Source organism: Meriones unguiculatus, chromosome 1, assembly GCF_030254825.1.
Source record: "Meriones unguiculatus strain TT.TT164.6M chromosome 1, Bangor_MerUng_6.1, whole genome shotgun sequence".
Taxonomy (NCBI): Eukaryota; Metazoa; Chordata; class Mammalia; order Rodentia; family Muridae; genus Meriones; species Meriones unguiculatus.
This window is the reverse complement of record NC_083349.1, coordinates 185044027-185062343: the sequence shown is the minus strand read 5'-3', so window position 1 is coordinate 185062343 and position 18317 is coordinate 185044027. Positions and strand designations below refer to the sequence as shown.

At 45.2% G+C, this 18317-nt stretch overlaps 1 protein-coding gene across 28 annotated transcripts in view; it reads left to right on the top strand.

The window, feature by feature from the left end:
• The window catches only part of Ncam1 (neural cell adhesion molecule 1), a 297496-nt gene that overhangs the window by 249857 nt on the left and 29322 nt on the right, over positions 1-18317 (top strand). For 5 of the 28 annotated variants that reach the window (XM_060373421.1, XM_060373413.1, XM_060373469.1 and 2 more), the window contains exons 9-16: positions 712-741; positions 4994-5144; positions 5504-5688; positions 6049-6145; positions 6465-6635; positions 8130-8261; positions 14226-14273; positions 15875-15916. In XM_060373421.1, coding sequence (XP_060229404.1) covers positions 712-741; positions 4994-5144; positions 5504-5688; positions 6049-6145; positions 6465-6635; positions 8130-8261; positions 14226-14273; positions 15875-15916 — 856 coding nt within the window. Of the gene's footprint in view, positions 1-711; positions 742-4993; positions 5145-5503; positions 5689-6048; positions 6146-6464; positions 6636-8129; positions 8262-9386; positions 9402-14225; positions 14274-15874; positions 15917-18317 lie in introns of all 28 variants that reach the window. The other 23 variants (XM_060373459.1, XM_060373457.1, XM_060373488.1 and 20 more) reach the window with 7 other exon arrangements.

Here is an 18317-nt window from a genome sequence, read left to right as displayed (position 1 = left end):
AAAGGGTCCATGCTTCCATCCAAATGCCATCTGGGAACTTTCTAACTTTAGGCTCTAAAGCCCCACTGTCACCATTCAGCATTTAGTAACCTCAGAGCTTCCTGACCCATAGTCTCAAATATTTCATACTCATTGTATCTCTCCACTTCTCTTTTTACAATCACTTTTAATTAAATGCATGCTGAGTTGTAAAATGCATGAGCATTTAATAACTTTAGTATATGTGTGATAATCTGCCTATCACATTCAGAGGACAAGTCTACTCTTTAAGTAACCCTAGATGATTTGATAATAACTGATAGTGCCCTCAAATATTATGAAGACTATTTAGGATGCTTAGCATAGGAGAAGTTGAATATGTATTCTGGTATATATATATATATATATACATATACATATACATATATATATACATATACATATATATATATATATATATATATATATATATATATATATATATATACCTACAGAGTTTAGGATGCCTTCACCTTTGAATTAAACATTTAAGGTGCATAAGGTGGGGGGAGCTGAACATCAGCTAACTTCTAAATTAAATCTGGGGGATAATCATATCATTGAAAGTGGGCCTTAAGGAAAATTCTGAATTAAAAAGAAGCTGCATGTGCACGGAATGCAGTATGAGTTCTCTAAAGCAACATGTGACATTTTACTGCCTTCTTGTTGTGTTTTATATCTTGTTCTCTCCAGGCTTCGTGGACTCGACCAGAGAAGCAAGAGGTATAGCTTACCTGACCACTAGCCAGTCTCTAGCTCTGAAAGCACCGCAGTTTAACTCGCCATCACAGTTAATAACCAGACTTGCTAACATAATGAGCACTCTAGTTGGATTAAAGATTAGGTCCATAGCAGTAGACATCACCTAGCAATAGTGTCATTTTTTAGGATGAGCAAGCAAGCTGTGTTGGGAGTGGAGGAGCAAATCTTTATTATTTTCTAAAATGGGACCGTACTCTCTTTCCAGTGCTGGTAAAAATCATACCCAGGTAATTGTATTGATAGAAATAAAATGCCCAATTCCCAAGCCAGGCATTTTGAAATGAAAAAAAAATTTAACTGTCATTTGGTGGCTGTGGCTTTGGACCATAAAGTCACATAGTGAGTGATCTAAAACCCACTCGGCCATTTCCTTTCCAGCTCAACTCATCTTGTTGCTCACTTACTTGATAATGACTGGCCTTGGTCAATTGTCACATTGCATTTCCTGTCCAAAGCAACCCCAAAGACATCTTTCACCGTTTTCTCCAAATTGTTCAATGTATCTGTTATTTTTATGGAGCATTAACTGTGTAAGATTGGAGTGATTTGGCACAAATGGGTTTATGTTTTGTCAAGTCAGTGGCATTTTAGCCTTTGGAATTTCCCTGCCTACCTGCTTCAGTTTGAGTGACATGGGACGTGGGTTGAAAAATGAAGCTAAACGTTAGCCTTTCCATTCCATTGCTGTACTTGAAGACCCTCCATACAGTCATGCCCACCATTTTTACCTGTTTTGTGTAACTATAAGCAACCAATTGTAACATAAAAACCAGCTGCCCTGAGACTAGGGAGTTACAGCTCCATCAGTAAAGTGCTTGCCAGACAAGCACAAGGCCCTGGTGCTGAGCCTCAGCACTCCTGTTGAAGCCAGGGATGCTGTTACATGCTTTTAATCTCAACCCTGAGAAGAAATAGACAGGTGGACCTAGGAGGCTCATTGGCCAGTTAGTCTAGCCAATGAGCCCTGGATACCAGTGAGAGACTGTTTCTTGAAAAACAAGGTGGTGGCTCCTGAAGAATGACACTTGGATTTGACTTCTAACTTCTGCATAGGCATACATATGTGCATACACACACACACACACACACACACACACACACACTCAATTGCCTCTACATAAATTTAAAAAATCTAATCTGTGAATATTTTCTATTAAAGTCCCTTTTGTGCCTTTCTCCAAATGAAGCTTTCACACCCAAAACAATAATCACAGAAAAGGATTCCGTAGTCCAAATAGACTCTCTATTTTAATTCAGTGAGTGTACCCTCTCATTCTTTTGGGGTGACAACCATTCAGAACACATAACTCCTGCGATCAGATCATAGCCACAAATACTGAAAGCTGCTTAATATTTGAAAGTTGTCACCTGTCCCCTGGCATGGACATTCATTTCTGCACCTAAGAAGTCTGCCATTGTTGAATCTTGTTCATCATAAGTTCATCTCTGTAGCTGCCTTCTTTGATGACATGGGGACCATCATCAAGTACATGTCCCCACTAAAATGGTTCCCTCCTGGGGCTTTGAAATCACTTAATGTTGTCATAGGTTGAGTGCTTGATTGCCCAAAAACCATGGCCCCATCAGCACTGGGGAAGGGGTAAAAAGGGGTGAAGGATGGGGCTGACTTCCAAAGCTACTGATCTCATGCTTTGCCTTGTTCATCTCTTCCTGTCATTCTGATCTGGACGTGGCTGGAGAAGGTGCTAAGATTTATCAGGGAACATTAAGGAGATATTAAATGGGTTATCATTATAAGTGGAAATAATAGGTATACTCCCAGGAAAGCAGGAGCCCCACTCCATCTTCCAGAAGTGTCTTTTATCTTGAATGTTTCACTTTGGACATAATTGACTTTCAAGTGAATGCTGCCCAGGAGGCTCAGAAGTTCCATTTTTTCCTATTTGACTCATTCAGGGATGAAGACCATAGGCCAGTTGAGTGCAGGATTGTGCTGTAGCTAGGTTCATCCTGGATGCTCTGAAAGTCTTTGCACTTTTACCTGGGAACTGTTTTGATAAGAATAATTAGAGTCACACAAAATTTTTTAAACAGAGGGAGAAAGATCTCTTTGCTGTAATATGTTTGTTCTACTCATGGCTGAGTTCAGCGGCTCCCTCTGAGGATGCCTGAGTGGTCAACAGGACATGTAGTTGGAGTGTCTTATGGGAGTGTCCCTGTGCCAGAAGAAATTATTTGAGGATGAGATAACTCAACCACATTGTAGTCTATCAGTGTATCCTCCAAGGGATGACTGGACAGCTGGTGAAGAATCCCATGATCAAACTTTCAGTGAGCCAAAATAAGAAATCCCTATAGAGAATTGCCTACTGGCCTGATGACATCATTAAATGACAGAAATCTCCACACAGGCAAATACAGGCAAGGAGATAGATTCATGAAACAAGCCAAAAAAAAAAAAAAAAAAAAAAATCTTGCAGCCTTTCTGTGAGCTTGTCTTTGTACTTTTCAGAGAAAGGGCTGTTCATGTCTTGCTTTGTGCTAATGCTCTTACTTGTGTGACTCTCTTTGCCTCTTTCTACATGGAAATATTCTCTCGGATTCCTGAGAATCCAGGAAAAGCCCAACCTGGGTCACAGTTCATCCCACAGTTGGCAAGACCATGTGTGGACCTCGAGTCCCTTCTTCTTCCAATTCTGTTGTGCTTTTGACAGAAAGGAGTGATAAACAAACCAGGCCAGCTTTTTAAAGATCCCTGCCAGGCTTACTTCATGGTCTCAGGAGCTGGACATATGGGTGAAGATTATGTTTGACCTATAAAAATAGGCGCTAAGATGGACCAGTATCTGCTTATAAGAAAAGGAGTCCTGGAATATAGCATCTCCAATAAACTGTATGTCTCTGGATTCTCTATGACAGTCTCCTGTCACCTCTCTTTAATGTGTATCATGTCCTGGGATGCAGCGTCTTGATCATCAAACCTCCCCTTTTTACAGGGTATCCGTCTCTAATAGAAAAAGCCGGACAAAGCTATAGGCAGAGATGATTTTCCTTGTCCCTTCCTCCCCTTGTTGGAAGCAGGATTTGACTCCCAGATACAACTCAGATAACTGAAGTGGACCTCTTCCAAATGGTGTCAATTGCTGATGGTAAATGGCCATTGTGCCATAGGCCTGCTAAGACCTCTGTATAAGGAGACCTTCCTTTTTTATTTTTTTAATTTCCTGGACTGTCTAGAAATAGACATTGTGGTTCTGCCCACTGAGCTTCTAATTCAGCATGTTGATAGAAGCTGAGGTTTCATGCTCTTTACTTCTCTAAAGACCAAACCCAATAATGTGGCAGATGTAGCATACCCTCTTATTCATCTCTACTGAGAATCTTGCAGTGGACCTAATGGGGCTGCCCAGCTTATATAGAATAGGGCCCCTCTTCATTTTACCAGTTTTCTGAGGAATCTGGCCCAGGAGAACATGCCTAGGCCCTGCAAAAGCTAGCAACCCTTTTGCCTAAAATGCCAAGGATGGAGGCCTGGCAAGTATTCTAATATCCATTGTCTAAGGATCATGTGCTTATTCATTTCCCGAATGTCCTTGTAACTCTAGAGATTCAGTAAACTAATGATAGTGTCAAAGACTAGAGATGGGTGCAGACTTTGGTAAAAAGGATCCTGAGTGAGCCTGTGGCTCTTCTTCTACTGTTCTTCAAGAGGAGGACCTGATACTATTGGCTCTGCAGGGCCTGAGCTTCTGCTTGTTTCCCCATTAAAAATGAAAACTATCTACTATCACACATGCAGGGAAGAGAGGCATCTCCAGGAAAGACATTCTTGCATCTCTTACATTTGGGTCACTGGCATTTCCTAGTACACATTCACACACCATGGAACTGAGGGATGGTCAGACTAGAAGGAAAGCACAGGGGTGGGTGAAAAGCAAGATCTTTCTGGAATCTGTGCCAGCCAGGGCTTTTGCTTACATTAACACACCTCAAACTAGTCTTGAGGGACCTTACCATGCCACCAACCATCTGAGTTCCATTTTCTGTTTGATCTGCCTTAAAGTTCCCACTCTGCTCCCACACTCTCCTCCATTATTAGATAGGTGAAGTGAATTTAGAGGTTGACACAGAGAAAGGAATAGAGACTGCTCACAGACAAGCCATGGCCTTGTTTCCTAGACCCACACTGTTCTAGCTGCCCCAGCCCTCTGCCTCACCTCAGTCTCTGATGCTGTCCCTTTCCTCCTGGCAGACTCTGGACGGACACGTGGTGGTACGCAGCCATGCTCGTGTGTCCTCCCTGACTCTGAAGAGCATCCAGTACACAGATGCTGGCGAATATATCTGCACGGCCAGCAACACCATCGGCCAGGACTCCCAGTCCATGTACCTTGAAGTTCAATGTAAGGAATAACTAGGGAAGGAGTGGGTGGAGGGTTAGGATACAGGAGACACAAGCTTCAGCTTCAGTACCAAGTTCAGCTTTGTTCATTTCCTGACGCTGTTGGCTCTCAACTGTTTCAGAGCTGTGGCCCCAAGTACCCACACACAAACACCATCCCCAAGCTTGCCACCAGTCCCCCATGGTGGGAGTCTTCTCAAGAAGAACATGTATACATGAATTCCAAAATGTCCCAGAGCTGTGCTGCTCCAAGCACCATCTCTGCTTTGGGTCATGCTTAGCTTTCTAATGCCAGAGGGCAGGCTGTGGGTATGCTAAGAAAATGCTAGCTGTTCTGATGGTCATTGTCATTCATTGCAGATGCTCCCAAGCTCCAGGGCCCTGTGGCTGTGTACACTTGGGAGGGGAACCAGGTGAACATCACCTGTGAGGTCTTTGCCTACCCAAGTGCCACAATCTCCTGGTTCCGAGACGGTCAGTTGCTGCCAAGCTCCAACTACAGCAATATCAAGATCTACAATACCCCATCTGCTAGCTATCTGGAGGTGAATTAGGGTGTGGGGGAAAAGCAGGGTGGAAAGGGCTATGTGATCTTGGGAACACGTACGTCATTTCTCCTGCTTCCCTGGCACATCAGTAACTGGGGAACACTGGATGGAGAAGAAACTGAGCCTTTCTTCTAGGTCCCCATCCTCACCTTCACTGGTCTTGACCATGCGGCTAGGCTGGGACTGGACATGTGCCTCCTACGTGAGCCGTTGTTTTTTGTTTTTTATTTTTTTTCCATTGGGGTTGATCATATGTACATCACCTTTTTTATTCTTTACTAACTGTATTTCAGAAATAAAGATGAGTGTGGCCATTCTTGGGATGTTTGTAACCCCATGGGGCCCTTCCTTTTACAGGTAACCCCTGACTCAGAAAATGACTTTGGAAACTACAACTGTACGGCAGTGAATCGCATTGGACAGGAGTCCTTGGAATTCATCCTTGTTCAAGCAGGTGAGTGACCTTCATGGTAACTTCCACACCATCCTTGCCCTTGCTGGACCATCTCATATACTTCAAGGATACCAGTGAAGAGAGAAAAGTTGGAGCCAGGGTCTGAAAAGTCAGATGCTGGAAGCCACTTAAAGTGTGAGACTCCAGCTATGGGATAGGTTGAGTAGAATTTGACATATGCTAGGAAAGAGTCTCCCAAATCAGAGGTTCTTAGATAAGATTCCCAAGAGGGAGCAGAAACATTAGAGACATACTTCAAATTGGGAGTTGTGGTCATGGGCCACATCTGTGACCCGGGTGTCTCTATGTGTTCTCACAGACACGCCATCTTCTCCGTCCATCGACCGGGTTGACCCATACTCCAGCACAGCACAGGTGCAGTTCGATGAGCCAGAGGCCACAGGTGGAGTGCCCATCCTCAAATACAAGGCTGAGTGGAAGTCACTGGGCGAAGAAGCGTGGCATTTCAAGTGGTATGATGCCAAAGAAGGTGAGTCTACCACACCCCCTGGAATTCACAACTTTGCTGACCGTGTAGGCAGGGAATGTGCAGGATGTCACCATCTGCTATCCCATCCAGTTTCCTCCAGAGTTAGGAACTCTTTCTGCTAGAATTAGGTCAAGGTCATGCTTCCATAGAGTTGTTGACCTTCTGTCCCTTGCTGCTTCAGAGCCTAGTTCCTGTGATCTCTCAGATGATTCCTAGATAGAAGACCTGGTTAGGTGCTGAGCTCAGTGGGGAAAAGAGTGTAAGCATCCACACTGTGCTCTCTGCTTCCTCTCTGATGACACCTGGGCATCCCTGCTTGGTCTGAACACAGGAACAGTCATGTACTGATGACAATAACGGGCCAGCAAGATGACAGATCTACCCCGAATCTTTCTACCCTGTTCTATCTTCCAAGTTAATCCAGTGATGTCTTTCAAGATTAAATATCTCCCTCTCTCCCTTCTTCCTATCTCCTTCCCTCTTTCTCCTTTCCTTTCTTTCCCTCTCTGTCTCTTTTTGTTTGTATCTATCTATCTATCTATCTATCTATCTATCTATCTATCTCTATCTCTATCTCTCTCTATCACACACACACACACACACACACACACACACACGGAGTCAGCATCAAGTGTCTTTCCTAGTCACTCTCCACCTTTATTTTCTAACCCTGAAATTCATGAGTTCAGCTGGGCTGTCTGACCAGTGAACCTCAGTGCCCTATGATCCATCTGTCTCTAGCCCCCATGCTGGAGTTACAGGAATGTGGCTCCAGCCCCAGCTGTAACAGGGCTCCTGGGATTTGAACTCAGGTTTTTGTACTTGTGCAGCAGATACTTAACCCGCCAAGACACCTCCCCAGCCCCTTTAAAAAATATATATCACTTCTACTTCTATTTTGGTGAAATCCACATGAATTATGCACTGAGTCATTCTTAAGTATGCAAGTCAGCAGTGTCGAGTCACAGCCATCACCTCTGGCCACCTTCAGAACATTTCCATCACCTCATACTGACACTCTGATTCCTGCTTTCTCCACCTCCTTCTGGTCCTTGGCATCCACCATTCCACTGTCCTTCTCTAGCTGACTATCCCGTGTACCTCATGGGAATGGAATCATATGCTATTTGTCCTCTTGCATCAGCTCATTTAACAAAATGTTCTCAAGATTCATCATATTTTAGCACATGTCAACATTTCGTCTGTAAGACTGGGTAAATATCCCATTGTTGGTTCTCACTGCATTTCCTTGATCCATTCATCTGTTACACAATAAGTCATGAAGGCTGCTTGTGACTTTGGACTGATGGGAAGACTGCAGTTGTGCACATGAGTATACAGGTATCTGTTCATCTCCTGCTTTCAATTCTTCTACATGTTTGCCAAACAACGGTTGTGTTTAATTTTATGAACACCTACCACACTCTTTTCCTCAGCGTGGTTTTCCCTGTACACGGACACTCCTTTTTAATCTGCCCCATTTTCTCACCATAGCCAACATGGAAGGCATTGTTACCATCATGGGCCTGAAGCCTGAGACAAGGTATGCGGTGCGGCTGGCGGCCCTCAACGGCAAGGGGCTGGGTGAGATCAGTGCAGCCACGGAGTTCAAGACACAGCCAGTCCGTAAGTACAGCCAGCTGCTCTGACTCTCTCCACATTCACACTCTTCCCTCTTTTCCTCAGGGAGAGGCAGGAACCCTGAGTTGGCCCCATCATAGCTCAGAGGACAGCTTTTGCCTTTTGGGTCCCCAGGTCCATAGCTGCCCACCTACCTCTCCGGTTCTCAGGGATGGCTGATCTGTGCTCCTTTCATTCTGTGTGGAGGATACTGTTCTAATGGGTGACCCAGTTTATTAGACTAGCAGCCAGAGGCCACCAATGATTAACTATGATGACGAGTTAGATGTGGGAGGGGGAAACAGTCAGGGCCTATGGAAGGAGTTGGGAGAGCTGCTTTCTGAGCCAGCCCACAGAGGCTCCTAAGCACTTAGTGACTTGAAGGGAGGCAATAGAAACAGTGCCTGCTCATGTCATTTGTGCTGGCACTTTTGATGCAGTCACGATATTAAGTCATAGAGCATCTTCTTTGTGAGGAGATATGGGTCCCCACCATCTGAAAGGGGCCCTGGACTTGCCTGATTCTTTCTTCCCAAGATGACTCCTCAGACCATCTCTGCCTCACAGACTTCTTCAGGAGAGCTGCTTTCCCCAGGTTCCATTCAGGGCTGTCTCTAGCTTCTCTCTGTCATCCCCTCCATCCCTAAAACCATGCTTGCCCAGCGTAGCCTTTGTTTCCCACAGCAGCCAGGCTCTGGACAAGCCTTCCCATGGCCGTGTTCCTCTACCATCCACATTGCTGCCCCCATAAGGCACCTAAGGCACCTAGGTCCCTCCAGCTGACGGAGATGCTGTAGAACTGGTCTCCTGGGTGATCATGGAGCTCCAAGCTCTCCCAGGACCCTGACTTAATCCACACAAGAAAACCCTTTGCTTCTTCGCCTGAGAAGCCTGGGAGCCAACAAAGAGACCCTCCCCCACCCGCCACTCTAACCTCTTCCCAGCGATAGAGCTGTTCTCACCCTCCTTCTGGAGAGAGTGTTTCTTTCTGTTTAAAGTAATTTGGTAATTTGCGTTTTAGCTCCATGTGCTCTGTGGATTCTGTTCATTTCTTTTACATCTTATTTTTTTTCCCTTGGGTCTGTCTCTTGGCTTTTCTTTTCGTCTGTGTTCCATCCATGGGAAATGCAGACAGCCCTCCTCCACGTAAGTGCCTCTTCATACCTCATTACCTGTTTCCATAGTGTTAACATCTAGTTCTAGTTCATAATTTAGTTCTGGCCCCTTTTTTTGTCCCCTAGAGGCTGAAGTAGATGATGCTGTCTGAGCCCTAACCACACTGACCTTAGTCTAGCTGTGCCTTTGTTAACCTATATAGGTTACTCCGGGAGGCTAACACCACTGTCCTAGAGCATGCAACTTCTGTGTCTTTTGAAATTGTGTTCACTTATTAATTTTTGTGTGTAGTCATTACTCTGTGGAGAAGATAAGGCTTGCCGAACCACGCATGGTGGAACTCTGCAGATGGTCTTCAAGTAACAAGCTAATAGCAGCCCCTCACTTTTAGCCCTGGTGCCGGAGGAGTGACATCTGCCTCCTGAGGACAGTGTTCCAAATACGATCGAGGAAAAGGAGCCAAAAATAATCTTCCTGTTTGCTTTTAGGAAGTCAAAGAATGGGGAACGCATGCTTTCTGGCTCGTCTGTTAGGTGGTAGATGAGGAGGAGCAGAGGCAACTGGTGGGGATCCCTAGTGTTGGGGTACAGAAAGGTTTAGCTACACTGTATCCTGTAGGCAGCTGCCTGCACTGGGCATGGGAAGGGAGCTAAGCCCTCGGAACTGGTCAGCTCCCTCTATTTGCCCTGAATTGTTCACAGTGGCCATTCCCATATTGGGAAAAGACTGGCCACTTAACTTAGTAGCTACTCAGTATAGCGTGGAAAGAGGGAGAGATTTCCCAAAGGAGTGACACCGTAATTATGTAAACTGGAACTATAGAACGCAGAGAACAAGGGAAACAAGAGAGGTGGCAGCTGCTAGAGAGGGTGGAACTGGCCCTCACCCCTCAGCCTGCAGATACACCCCACCCCCAAAAGTCACTTTGCCGAGGTCTGGCTCTCTCTTCCTAGGCTGAGCACCTACAGAACAGAGGGTGGAGACACACAACAGACCTGGAAGGAAAGATACTCAGGAAGCTGTACACCATTCGGAGAAAGCTGCTAGATCCTAAAAGGCACCCAGGGAAACTTATATTTCTAAAAGTATTTTGAAATATTGCAGCAACAGCAAAAACTAAGTAGCTGAGTGTGGCTGTTACCCCACCAGCCACGGTGGTGTCTGAATGCAGCAGCTAGGGAAGGTGTCAGAAGGTGTGGGAGTGAGGGGTTCAGGCAGGGAGCAGTCAGGCTAGACTGACAGCTGTGCCCCAGGGGAGCTCTGCAGAGAAACCTCTTCCTTCTGGATCCTTCCAGCAATGCTCAGTTGCTCCCTCCAGGACCCTCTTTACTGGAAGCAATCTGGAAGCAAGGACCAGCTTTGCTGGTTAGAGAGAGGGAAGCTTGTCTTAAGACGTTCTGTTGACTGTCTTCGCCCCAGTGAGGACAGCTGACTAGGAGGACTGGACCCTCAAGGTCACAGTGGTTTCCATTCATTACCAGATTGTGCCTTATGAAGATAGGATTGTTTGGGGTTTGGGTTTGTTTGTTTTTTAATACAGCAGAAGGTGTGTTTCAAGTCATGTTAAAAAATGCATGTTTAATTAAAATTTTTACTTTTAGTTTTAGTTGTTAATTTTTAAAAGAAGAAAGCCTCTGGACTTGGTCTTTTGTTGTCTAGTAGTGTGAATGTGGATGACTAATGGAGACTCTCAGAGTCCTCTGGAGAAGGCTGTGACACAGCAACAATTAACACAAAAGTCGGTTTTCTCAACCGCATAATAAAGGTATGATTTAAAGAATTAATAAGCACCAGGCTTTACAGGCCTTAATAAGTATAGGTGTAATCTCAGCTTCATTGGAGCCTTAGGTGGAAGGATCATAAGTTCAAGGCTTGCCTGGGCTACAGACTGAGTTCCAGGCTACCCTGGGTAACTTAATGAGACCCTGTATCAAGATAAAATGAAAGGAGAAAGGACTGGTGATCTATCTCAACAATGGCACACTTGCCTGGCCTGTGCAAAGCCATAGATTCAAACCTCCAGGCAGGCAAGGAGGGAGGAAGGAAGGAAAGAAAGAAGGGAGGACGTGGGGAATGTTTAGAAGAAAGGATTATTTTTGACAAGCAGAAGTGGAGTTTAATCTTAGAAGCACATGCAGAATATCAGCATGGTGGTTTGGTGAACACAGGAATAGCACACTCCCTAAAGGAACCTCAGTGTGGTCTTCCCCTTTAACACTCACAAGCTTTCCCAAGTGACTGGTGCAGGTCTGGTTCAGGAACACTCCCACCCGTCCTGAGAAAGGACACCATTGGGAAGATAAGGCCAGTGTTTCCCACGGCTGAGACAAAGCCCACTTTATAGACTGTAAAGCGGCAAGTCTTCTCAAGGGTCTCCTCTGGGTCCTCACTCCCATTCTTGGAAGACAAGAAAGTTGCCTGAATTCAGAGATCCATCTGTCGACTGATCTGTGTGTGCTTCTGCTAAGCCTGTGCCCTACTGGCACTCCTGTAGAGGCCTAGCACTACTCCCCTATCCTATAAGACTATCCATGTATAGACACAGATTGATTTGTGGCTCTGGAGTTGGGACCAGAGTGTAACCTCTAGCCCAGGTGAGAGAGGGGCCAGGGCCAGAAGTGTTAGCTGCCAAACTACTGAGTTGGGAGGCGTTAGTTAAGGCCAGTGTTTGGCATTAAGTGTTGAAGTTTATCGAGATGTTTCGGTAACAGAGTTGCTTTCTTGGCTCCTTAGGAAACCCCTGCACAGTCAGGGGTGTAGGTTTATCACAGCCAGAGACAAGCAGGCAAAACTAACAAAACTAACAAAAGCCACAAGGACACAAAGGACTGAGGCCTCCCAGCTAGCTGCCAGGCAAAGCATGATTTAGCTGTCTGCGTGCAGTGTGTGGAGGTGAAAAGAGAGCTGTGTGTGTAAACAAACTAAGCTCTAACCTGGGGAATGTTCTGTTGCATGTGTTTTCAAACTCAATGCCTGTGTGGACTCAAGACCCTCTGCTATTAAGTTCATGAGCTGCCTGCTGGGGCAGGGCCTGCCTCCCTGCTGGAAACTTATACTCTGTTTGTTGAATGTTTTTTTCTCTGTCACTGAACCACACACTTTTGATTTTGCTTCTATGCCAAGAAACCAAATAGAGGATTTTAAGGTGAAGAGACTGCACATTTTTGTTTAAAAGAGGTGCCTTGAGATTTCCATTGCGATGTGGTCTCCCCTCTGTGATACTTGAGAGAACACCTTAAAGGTATTGCAATGCACATGATTAAAGTGAGTAAGATATCAGGCCTTTTCCGAAATAATATGAACAACTATGCAAACATGTTAAGACACCACACACACAGACTGAGAGAGGGAGAGCGTGAGTGAGAGAGACTTTTACCTTAATTAACTGAGCCACCTATTCATGAAAGATTTTAGTGACCAAGCTGCTATGCCTTCAGGGCCATTGACTCTGATGGTGTCATCTGGAAAACCAAGCCCTGAGCATCGAGGCAGCACTGCCAATAGGCTGAGGCCTCCGCATTCTCTCACATAGCTCTCAGAGGAGCCTGTGTTTTTGAATTGCTGAAGGACAGCTTCTGGATATTTGTCAGTCACACACCAAAGACCCATTCGGTATCCTGGTATGGCAGATGTAGTCTCCAGCCATCCTCCAGGCTGAAGGGTACTTAGGACTGTTTGTGAGGATCCGTATCGTTAACGTTCCCTTTCTCTGTCCTTAGCAGTGTAAACATCATGTTCTCTAGGAAGGATTTTTTTTTTTTTGGAAAGCAGCCGTGTTTTCAGAGGCTTATGTATGAAAATGGCCAATTCTGTCTTGCCCAGTTATTCAAGTTAGAGAGTGAGACTTGTAGGTTTTGCTAGATGGACCAGGTAGGGCAGGAAGATGCCTACACAGTAAACCACATGATGCTCAAGAGTAAGGATGTGGATCCAATCCCTAGCACTCACATAAAAAAGCCAGGGACACAGAGACAACAGTTGTCTCGGTGCCCAGCCCGCCAGCCTCCCTGAATCAGTGAGCTCTAGGTGCAGTGAGAGGCCCCTACCTTAAAAAGTAAGGTGACTGGGGGCTGGAGAAATGGCCTGCTGGGTGTGAGCATGATCTACTCCTGCAGGGAATCAGAGTGAAGCTACCGGTATCCATGTCCGACAGCTCACAAGCACCTGTAACTTCAGCTCTAGAGGACCCGATGTCTCTTTCTGGTCTTCTCAGGCACGTCCACTCATATACATACACCTCTATACAAAGACATACACATATCCATGTAACTTAAAATAAAATATATTTTTAAAAACAATCAGGTGGAAAGCAATTGAAAAAGACACTCAACATCTGGTGTGCATGATCACCACTAAAACACGTATACACACACAAGAGATGTGCCATGTACATAGATACACACCTATAATGTACCTAGTATGTAACATGAAAAGCCAATCTCTTTTCTTGCTAAGGTACACATTAGGCTGAGGCCCAGGTAGCTGACCGCCTGTCCCTCAGAGCTTATGGACACAGGTGACCCTGCCCAAGTGGCTGCTTGTGTTTGGTCAAGGTTTGAGGCCTCTTCAGCTGGTGCACGGCAGACTTGCCAGGCTCTTGGGCTCATGATTTGTTACCTACAAGAGATCCCTGTACACCGTCCACTGGCGTGGCAGCTTCCTGTTGCATGCGGTTTTTCTCTTTCCAACTTCACATCTGCTCCTTGTACCAGCACCCCAAGATTGCTACTCCCGTGGTGTTTTGTTTTGTTTTGTTTTGTTTTGTTTTTTTCCAGTTCGGCATCCGTATGCTTCCAATGATCTATTTTCTTTTCTTCTTCTTTTTTTTTTTAATCTTCATTTTTCTTTCTCCAGTGGCTCCTGCTAACTCTTCCACCCTTGTTCCATTGTCTTCACGAGCTAGTGAGTATTGCTTTATTCATTCGCATCCCTGTAGGTAGCTCTCCACCAGGCAAGATTCATCTGCCTAAGGTTATGTGTTTCACCAGGAGATAACTCAGCTTTGGCCATGGAAAGTCACATCGGGTTTTTAAAGAAAAAAAAGGGGAAAGCGGAATAGGCACAGGGCTCTCAGGGCAGACAAGAGAAGAGCTTTGCTCTGGATAGGAAGCCCTGCAGACAGCTGCCCTGAGGCTGCTTTGTATACTATTGATGTGATTCCCAGCAGGGGAGACCAAAGCTGATATTTGGAAAAGCCAAAGGAATTTACCAAGAAAAAAAAAAAATTCTGCCCTGCCTGCAGGGTCATGTAAAATGCTTTGAGGTGTTGTGTTTTTCACCCTTTATTTTAGTTGGACTTAAGCTCTGAAATCAGATAGTGAGCTTTCTCTGTATCCATGAGTGCACAGACCTGTCATAAATGTTCGTGGGAAAATTAACAGTGCGTGCTTACAGATGTGCCTGGCATAGGCATCTACACAAATTACTTAATGCGTTGCATATGATCCTTGCTTATCTCTGCTCTAAAATAAAATGATGAGTCACCCCCCTGCCGAACACACACACCATAAAGAAGATAATGAAAATGACAGCGTTTGTCAAGCTCTGCTTTGGTCTCCCATGATGGGCATCACTGATCCAGCAGGACTATGACCTGGGCCTTTGTCATACATGGTGGGTGAGCCTGGTTCTTCCCCCTCATTTCCCTGTACTGCTCTATACCGTTATTCCTTGAATCCTGAGGAGTGGAGAAAGTCCAGGCCTTCCACTCTTTGGAAATTTGGACCTCGCTTTCTAGGGGATGTGGGAAGGTGTGTGTGGCAAAGTGAGATATTAGGTGAATAGCGCCTGGTGTAATGCCAGCAGCGGCTCAGAGCGGCACGCGGTAGCATGCCATGCCTGGATGGCTTTATTCTAATACCGCAGAAGCCCCTGTGGTTTAGACTCAACCTCAAGCCCTCTTTTTATCATTTCAAATAAGAAATCATTCCTACCATCTTATTCCCAGCTGTGCTCTGAGGCTGAAGGAGTCCAGGCTTTGGACCTAGACTGCCATTGGTTCAAATCTGTGCTCTGATCCTTGTACCTGTAACTTCATGACCGTAGATGAGCCTCTTAGAATCACCAAATCACTTATTGCTGGTCTCTAAGATGAAAGATGGATTCCCCTCTATGGTATAGATATTTGTAAAAAAAAAAAAAAAGATTAAATGGAAAATACATAAAATATAGAGTCCAGCATTTAGTAACTGGGTATATTAGAAAGAAAAATTGGGGGATATGATATCTCTTGCTACATGAGTCCTCTGTCAGCAATGTCTTTGATAATCTCTCCAAAATATTTATATTAATATTGATCTATCAGAGAGACAGGAAGTAGTGACTGTTGCACAATGATGCATATATATGTAAATGTATGTATATATATATATACACACATATATATGATAATATGTGCACACACACACATATATATGCACAATTTGTACTTATGGGTATGTGAGTTTTATCTCCCTTCTGGCCTTCACCTTTTTGTACCCTTTCTGTGTGTCATGTTTCCATAGCAACCTGGCCTCTTCCTGTCCTTCCAACCACAGACCTGTCTAGTGAGTACAGAGCCGGGCTGCTCTCCGCAGCACCTCTGATTGGATGCTTGTAGTAGCACAGACTACAGTCATGACTGCATGGAGTCTCCCAGCCTTAAGTGGTTTCCTGAGCATGCTGTCTGTTTGGCCAAGAAAGCAAATGAAGCCTCCTCCAAAAGAATAAGGGTGGTTGTTTGTAGAGGAGTCTATGCTGGAGGAGCTCTTTCCAAGTTGACATTTGTGTTAAAAACAGAAAAAGGATTAGGAAAACTCAGGGGCAGGCAAAGACCGGCAGCTCCTTTCCTGAGTTTTACTGCCTCTGCCTCTAAAATGCATGCAAATGTGAGCACATACACACACACACACACACACACACACACACACACACACACACGTGCCCACACAGGCACATGCACACACACACACCAAGAACAATAAAGTGAGGAAAGTCTGAGAGCAAGAAACCAGGGAAAAAGGAAAGGGCTGTTCAAGAGAAAGGTAGGAGCTGTGCCCCCTGACAATATTACAGAGCACACGCTAGAAGGAGCCACAGCCCCTTCTTTCTGTTCTCAAACACTCGGTCCTAGAAAAACCATAAAACAAAGCCACCTCCCTAGGCTGCTGGGTCTGAAGTGCTAGACTTCCGCTCCTGACAGCAGACTCCAGGGAACCACTGCATCCTCTTCATCAGCCTGAAAACCTGGCTGAGGCCACTCTGAAAGCTTCCAGGCTGGCCTTCCTGATGCAAAGGGGCATGCTCGCTGAGGACCTGCGGCCCTTGGCTAGGCAACAGGAGTGTTTGTGCTTGACCATGTGTGTTCCAGCGTTTGGCAGCAAGCAGGGCTTTCAGCTTTTACTATGTTTCTGGATGCAGAGAGAGCTTGTCCTGCCTTCTACCAAGCGGCAGTCAGAAAAGGTAGAAGACAGGTCTGCAGTCACTGTGGCTAAGGCTTCTGAGACATAATTAAAGAGGGGAGAAAAGAGTTTCCTGATTCTGTGTGCTGCATGGAGTGATTCCCCACCCCCACCCCCACCCCCCACCCCCTGACCCCCCGGCAGAACACAGCTATGGTCTGCTTTCTCCTGTGTTCCTGTGTGTGTGTGTGCGCTGAAATGACTTTCAATTCCTGGTGTCTCTGAGGTTTGGTTTGGAGCAGAGTAGAATGAGGACAATAAGCTGGCCTCATTTGCATGGATTTGATGCTGATGATGGGTTTGAAGATTTTCTTGTTTGTGGTATTTTTGCATTTGGCAAAGGAATGCAGCTAACAACACCCTTTCTTCTCCCACTGTCCCTTTCCAGCCTACTGCTGTATGTGTCCCAGGCAATAGGACCTGTTTGCACAACCCTGTCCTGTCTGAGACTCCTCTTTGAATCTCGGTCTTGTCTGTCAGTAAAACACGATCTTGGCTCTAGACTTCTCCTAAAGAGGAATGAAGTATTTCTCCCCTGACGGGAGTTTCATTTTTACACATCAGCCATTCCTACCCACAGATAAGACGCTTAGTTGTGAAATCTGAGATGAGGAAGTTGGAGACGGTTTTATTTGAACCACTTGATTACTGACCCAAATCATAAGTCCCAGCGGATAGTGAGATAAAGGAGAGTCGTCATGACTGGCCACAGCCTGAGTTAGCAGGAATGTATTTGCTCCCATCGAGATGTAGAGAATGTGAGCTGCAGTGGAAGGGGAGCAGCTGGCATTGTGCAAAGCTCCGTCAGTCAGATAACATGGGTGAAAAGAAGTAGTATTTTCTAGGTGTGTGCGTATATGTGTGTGACAGGTGTGTATGTGTGTATCTGTGTGTGTATGTAGGTGTATATGTGTGTATGTGTGGTGTATATGTGTGTATGTATGTGTGCAATGATATGTTTATAATTACAGGTAAAGAAAGTTTTCACACAGAAAATCAAATCAGTTTCACACAGAAACTGCTTGTCACATATAATTCTCGCCAGGCACTCTTGGTAAGAACCTGTGTCACAATAGACCATAAAATCATGCATTCTGTTAGCTCACCGTGGCAAAGGGGTATGGCACTCAGCTAAGACATTTCTCTCTTGTTGTTATTTTTAAACATACCTTTCAGAAATACTTTCAGAAAGATATCTTTACCTCCCATCTTTGCTCTCCTCTCTTAACCTCAACTGTCAAAGCTAGAAACTCCCCCCCCCCATACACACACACAAAGGCATCATTGGGTCCCTAGTAGTTAAGTGTATGTTTAATGTCACTCTCCGTGTGTTGGACCAGGGCTGGTTTCTGCTGTTTGGTATCAATGCAGCCATTTTTTCAGTTGCCAGAGGAGAGGGTACCTAGTCCTTGACCTGAGCTTGCCTTTTCCTTTTCTATGTGCCTTGACTCTGCGGAGTCCCATAGCTGTTAAGAACATCCCAGGAATGCCGTAGGAAGTGGAATTA